Source organism: Alligator sinensis, unplaced genomic scaffold (genome assembly GCF_000455745.1).
Source record: "Alligator sinensis unplaced genomic scaffold, ASM45574v1 scaffold1318_1, whole genome shotgun sequence".
NCBI lineage: Eukaryota > Metazoa > Chordata > Crocodylia > Alligatoridae > Alligator > Alligator sinensis.
Window position 1 is genome coordinate 43,080 of NW_005843751.1, and position 6,000 is coordinate 49,079.

General features: G+C 56.4%; 1 protein-coding gene across 1 annotated transcript in view; it reads left to right on the forward strand.

Annotated features, from left to right (window-relative positions):
* Positions 1 to 6,000, forward strand: part of LOC102388171 (pyruvate carboxylase, mitochondrial) — a gene marked incomplete at its 3' end in the record, with an annotated part of 30,876 nt that overhangs the window by 21,506 nt on the left and 3,370 nt on the right. Inside the window, exons 4-10 of the mRNA XM_025195702.1 lie at positions 1,195 to 1,330; positions 1,985 to 2,169; positions 3,107 to 3,272; positions 4,450 to 4,595; positions 4,748 to 4,865; positions 5,122 to 5,273; positions 5,442 to 5,560. Of these exons, the coding sequence (XP_025051487.1) occupies positions 1,195 to 1,330; positions 1,985 to 2,169; positions 3,107 to 3,272; positions 4,450 to 4,595; positions 4,748 to 4,865; positions 5,122 to 5,273; positions 5,442 to 5,560 (1,022 nt within the window). The remainder of the gene's footprint in view (positions 1 to 1,194; positions 1,331 to 1,984; positions 2,170 to 3,106; positions 3,273 to 4,449; positions 4,596 to 4,747; positions 4,866 to 5,121; positions 5,274 to 5,441; positions 5,561 to 6,000) is intronic.

Here is a 6,000-nt window from a genome sequence, read left to right on the forward strand (position 1 = left end):
TTATTGTTGCTGTTTGTTGTTTTGTTGTCATTGTTCTGATTTAATTATATTATTATCACATTATAATACGATCTCTGGAGGTCCCTTCCAGCCCTACTTCTCTAAGATTTCTATGATAACGAAGCACTGTAATTAGGACATGGTAATGCCATAGCTGTGCACTGTAATCTCTGTGTCTGTATAGTTCACCACTATGAATACAGCATAGCCGTCTAATTATAGCAATAGATTAATACCATCATCATTACATTGTATGTCGTTATAATGTTACTGGATAGTTGTAGTGAGCAGGGCAATCAGCTGCACGGTTAGGCTACGAAACTATGGTGAGAATCGAACCTCTGTGGCAGCCTGTTAAAATGCATTATAATGCTCTAATTAGACTATTATAATGTATTTGTATTAGCAGTAAGGGCTGGCCAGGGGGCTTGCAAAGTTCCAGCATCTTCCCCCCACCCCAATCTACCCCAATTTATTTGCTTATTGAGCAATCACTGGCAAAGTACACGCGAGGTTATTTGTCCCCCCCTCACCCCTGCCTGCCTTGGGCAGGGAGGGGGGCACCAGGATGGAGGGGGCACTGGGAGCAGCCTGACGCTGGATACAGACACCAGGGCTCAAGCACACTGGGTGTCTCCTTGCCTCAGGCATCTCATGGTAGGTGCCCCCCAGGGTGGGAGTGGCTGTCTGGGGGGCACCCTGGGTGGTCACAGGGGCACAGGGCCCTGGCAGCTGTGGGCACAGGAGACAGCTAGAAGTGGGGAACGTAGGTGAGGAAGATGGAGGGGCCCAGACCCCTGGTTTCTCTCTAGCTATGGGAAGGCATTGGGGGCTGGGGGCTGAGAACAGAGGGAAACTGGGAGTCCGGACGCCTCCAGCTCTGGGATGATGGTTGGAATTGGGGGGGTTAGAACAGGTGTGGGATGGGGTGGCTGGGAGCCCGAACACCTGGGTTCTCTGGGAGGGGAGTGGGAGTCCCCATCCCAGTTGCATACAGCTCCTGGTGTGCTGGGGAGACTACTGTTTAATCCACAAGCTGGCGAAAAGCTATGGGGCTCTGGCTCTGGCAGCCTCTGGAAAATTCACTCATTTTTCTCAGTAAAAGTCTCCTTGGGGTCCAATCCCCTCCTGCCGTAGCATATAATGGTTAGAGCAGGGGGCGCTGGCCTTATGGATGTCTCTCTCTCCCCCCAGATGTTACAGCTGTGCTGGGTGCGGAGGGGCCGGGCCCTCCTGGGCCGCCGGCGCCTCTGGCTGCTCCGTGCTGCCCGGCACCGCTCTCAGCACGTTGACTACAAGCCCATCCGCAAGGTCATGGTGGCCAATAGAGGTAAGGCTCTGCTCCTTTATCCTAAGCCCTACTCCTTTCTGCTAAGCTGCACCCCTCCCAGCAAAGGGGTCAGGCTGGCAGCATACTTAGGCAGCATTGCCCCAGCTTCTCCAAACCCTCCCCACCCTCCCTGTACATCCTCCTGGACAGACCCCAGCCCTCCCTTGGTTCAGCCTGCCTAGAACTCCTGGCTCCCCTGCTAAGCCTGGATTTACCCCTGCCCCTTCCTACAAGCTCCCCAGCATGAAAGCAGCCCCTCTTCTCCAGCCCAGGCCCTCCCAAAACTCCCTGCAGCAGGGGAGATGCAAGGCTAGAACCCAGGCATCAGGGCTTCAATCCCACCTGCTGCTCTAACCCCACAACCCCACTCCTCTCCCACAGCAGGCGAGAACCCAGGCATCTGGGATCGTTGGTCCCCTGCTCTAAGCCCCCACTCCCCTCCCAGAGAGAACCCAGGTGTCTGGGCTCTCAGCCCCACTCACTCTAACCCCAGCCCCCGCCACTCACTTCCTGTCCTCTCCCCTCTGAGCTCACAAAAGAACCCAGGTGTCCAGGCTCCCAGCCCCTCCTTGCTCTAACGACCCCCCCAGCCTCCCCCAGAGCAGGAGAGAACCCAGGTATCTGGGCATCTGCAATACCAGCTGCCTCTCACAGGGGAGATCGCCATCCGCGTGTTCCGGGCATGCACAGAGCTGGGCATCCGCACGGTGGCCGTGTACTCGGAGCAGGATACGGGGCAAATGCACCGTCAGAAGGCGGACGAGGCGTATCTCATTGGGCGGGGGCTGCCACCCGTGCAGGCCTATCTCCACATCCCTGACATCATCCAGGTGGCCAAGGTAGGGACCCAGGCGTCCGGGTTCCCAGCCCCCCCTGCTCTCATGCCCCAGAGCCCATGTCCCTCCCAGAACTGGAGAGATCCCAGGCATCTGGGCTCCCATCCCCATTTCTCTAACACCCCCCCAGCCCTTACTCCCTTCCCAGAGTGGAAAGAAAACCCAGGCATCTGGCTTCCAACCTCTCTGGAGTCCATTTGCCTTCTGTAGCTGGGAGAGAACCCAGGTGTCCCAGTTTCCAGACCCCTCTGCTCTAATCCCCCAGCCCCCACTGTCCTCCCAGAGCTGGAGAGAACCCAGGGATCCCAGTTCCCAGCCCCCCTGCTCTAGCCCCTGAGCCCCTCCTCTAGCTGGGAGCCCTGATGCCTGGTTTCTCTCCAGTTCTGGGAGGGGAGAAGGGCTCATGTGTTAGAGCAGGGGTCAGCAACACCTGGCACATGTGCCGAGCATGGCATGCAAGGCCCTTTTGCTCTGCACACCACAGCCAGCCCGGGCTCTAAGCAGCTGCTGCCAGCCACGGAGACCAGGCTGCTCCCAGCAGGCAGCTGGGAGGCTGCAAGCCCTGCTCCAACCAAACTGGGCTCCGTGGGCCGGCTGCAGCCAGGAGGCTGCAAACAGCTGCTCTGGCATGTTGGCACTCCAGCACCTTCCAAGGTAGACATTGTGGTTTTTTCAGCACTTCAGCCAAAAAACATTGCCTACCCGTGTGTTAGAGCAAGGGCTGGGAGCCTGGACCACCTGGGTTCTCTCTTCAGCTCTGAGCGGGGAGTGAGGGCTGGGTGATTGGAGCAGCAGAAGGCAGGATTCCTGGATTCTCTCCTTTTGTCTCCCATACAGCTGACTGCCTGAGTTTCCCTCCTCTGTGCCAGGAGCTTGGTGTAACACTTAAAGAGCCAGTATACTGTTTCGCTAACCCTTCCCTTGCCTCCCCCCATGGCAGGAGAATGAGGTGGACGCGGTGCATCCTGGCTATGGGTTCCTCTCAGAGCGAGCAGATTTTGCCCAGGCCTGTGCTGAGGCTGGAGTACGCTTCATTGGGCCGTCCCCTGAGGTTGTGCGCAAGATGGGTGACAAGGTGGAGGCGCGCACTATTGCTATTGCTGCAGGTAAGGCCCCTACCAGGATCAGGGGCACCGGGTGCTGTAAAGATCCCCCCAGGCCGAGACTGGGGGCACTGGGTGCTGTACAGACCCACTGGGCTGGGATTGGGAGGACACCAAACTCTGTACAGACCTCCTATTCTGAGACTGGGGGTGCCAGCTGCTGTACAGACCCCCCAGGATGAGAGTGGAGGTTGTGGGAGTGGTACAGACCCCCCAGGCTGGGATTGAGGGGGTGCTGGGCTCTGTACAGACCCCCCGGCTGAGATTGGGGTGTGCCAGGTGTTGTACAGACCCCCAGGCTGAAGCTGTACAGATCCCCCAGGCTGAGATTGGAGGGTTACGTGTGGTGTACAGGCCCCCCAGGCCGGAATCAGGGCTATCCCAGGTGCTGCACAGATCTATCAGGTGGAGATAGATGGGGTCAGAACCCTGACAAGAGTCAACTAAGTTATTGACCCCTCATTAAGACTCATCCACCCCTTGCTTTTGGAGTCTGCCCCAGTTCAGCTATCTTTCCCTCGTTAAAGATGGTTACCTGGTTAATTCAGTCTTGCTTTCCACCCTGCTACTCACACGTCATTAAGATTTGTTACCTTGCTTCACCTAATTATATTTCCTTATGGCTCATTATCCAGGTAACCTGGCTACACCTCATTACGGCTCCTTATCTAGTTAATGTGGCTATACCTCATTAAGTCTTGCTATTTAGTTAACATGGTTATACCTCATTAAAGCTTGTTAATGGTTAACCTGGTTATACCTCATTGAGGCTTGTTAACCATCTTAACTTGTTATCTATCATTAAGGCTTGTTATGTGGCTAATCTGTTTATACCGCATTAAGGTTTGTTACCTGATTAAAATGATTATACCTCATTAAGGCTTGTTATGTGGTTAACCTTGTTATACCCCATAAAGGTTTGTTACCCAGTTAACCTGGTTATATGCCATTACTGTTTCTTATCAGTTTAACCTAATTACACCTCATTAAGGCACCTTTGAGCTGATTACACCTTATTAAAGCCGTCCCCCTGTTGTTTAAAGGCCTGTGGCAGACTGACAATTCACACCTCATTAAGGCTGGTCACCCCTGAAGTCACTGGCCTTCTGAGGCCTAAAGGAAACTGAGGCATGGAGAGAAGCTGGGGGTGACATGTTGACATTTCTTCTCTCCCCACCAGGGGTTCCTGTGGTGCCAGGCACGGATGCGCCTATCACATCGCTGACTGAGGCCCATGAGTTCTCCAACAGCTATGGCTTCCCCATCATCTTCAAGGCAGCGTTCGGTGGTGGTGGCCGGGGCATGAGGGTCGTCCGGAGCTACGAGGTACATGGGAGCCTGGACGCCTGGGTTCTCTCCAGCTCTGGGAGGAGATGGGAGCTAGGGGTTAGGGTTAGAGCCTGGGGATGCGAGCAGGGGGGGCTGGGAGCCCGGATGCCTGGGTTCTCTCTCCCCATCACCTCCTACTCCGTCCCCAGGAGCTGGAGGAGAACTATACTCGTGCCTTCTCGGAGGCACTGTCTGCCTTTGGCAATGGGGCGCTCTTTGTGGAGAAGTTCATCGAGAAGCCACGGCACATTGAGGTCCAGATCCTGGGTGAGCCACTCCCACACGACTTGCCCCCCCACTTCTACCTGTAGGGGCAGAGGCTCTGATCTGGGTCTGATTCTTGCTCCTTATTAGGTCGGAGGAGGGGGATGCAGCCTGTCCCATCCATGGGTCCTGATCTGGGCCTGATTCTGGGGGGGAGTCCCTGGTTGAGGTGGGGGAGGGGTCTTGCACCCCCATGGGGCCCCAATCTAGGCCTGATTTTGGGGAAGATTCTTTGAGCCCTCCCCCTCACCCCTTGCAGGGGACAACTATGGGAATGTGGTACACCTCTATGAGCGCGACTGCTCCATCCAGCGGCGCCACCAGAAAGTTGTGGAGATTGCACCAGCGGCTCACCTGGACCCCCAGCTTCGTGCCCGCCTCACCCATGACGCTGTGCGCCTGGCCAAGCAGGTGGGCAGGGGCAGGGGGCTGCGAGGTGGCAGTGAGAGGCACCAGCAGGGCAAGGGGCTGCAGGTTGGGAGCGAGGGGCACCATAGGCTTCAATAGGCTTCCCTGCTCTAGCCCCCCAACCTCCACTTCCCTCCCAGGAGTCCTTGGCTCACCCCCTCTCGCCCACAGGTGGGATACGAGAACGCCGGCACAGTGGAATTCCTGGTGGACAAACACGGCAAACACTATTTCATCGAGGTCAACTCCCGTCTCCAGGTGGAGCACACAGTCACCGAGGAGATCACCAAGTGCGTACAGCTCCCAGCACCAAGCGAGGGGCTTTGGGGCTGTGGTGGGCAGTCCAGGGATCTGGGTGGGGCTGTGATGCCATCTTTCCACCCACCCCCTGAGACATTGGGATCAAGACTGGCTTGCTGATAGATCTCCCCGCAGCTCTGGAGACCTGCAGAAATCACCCAAACAATCTTGGTTTGAAATGAGCTGGGGTGGAGATCGTCCCAGCAAGGGGTCCCAACGCCCCTTAGAGCAAGCTGCATCTGTTCTACTCAGCTGCTGACACCTCCCACCCCAGAGCTAGCCGCATTGCAGCCCTATATCCCTTGTCTCCCATGCCCCCCCCCAGAGGCAGCCACAACTCTGTTCTACTCAGAGCTGGCTACAACTGTTATACTTGGCTGCCCAGTCCAGAGCCAGCTGCAGCACAGACCTGTATCCCCATATCCAATTT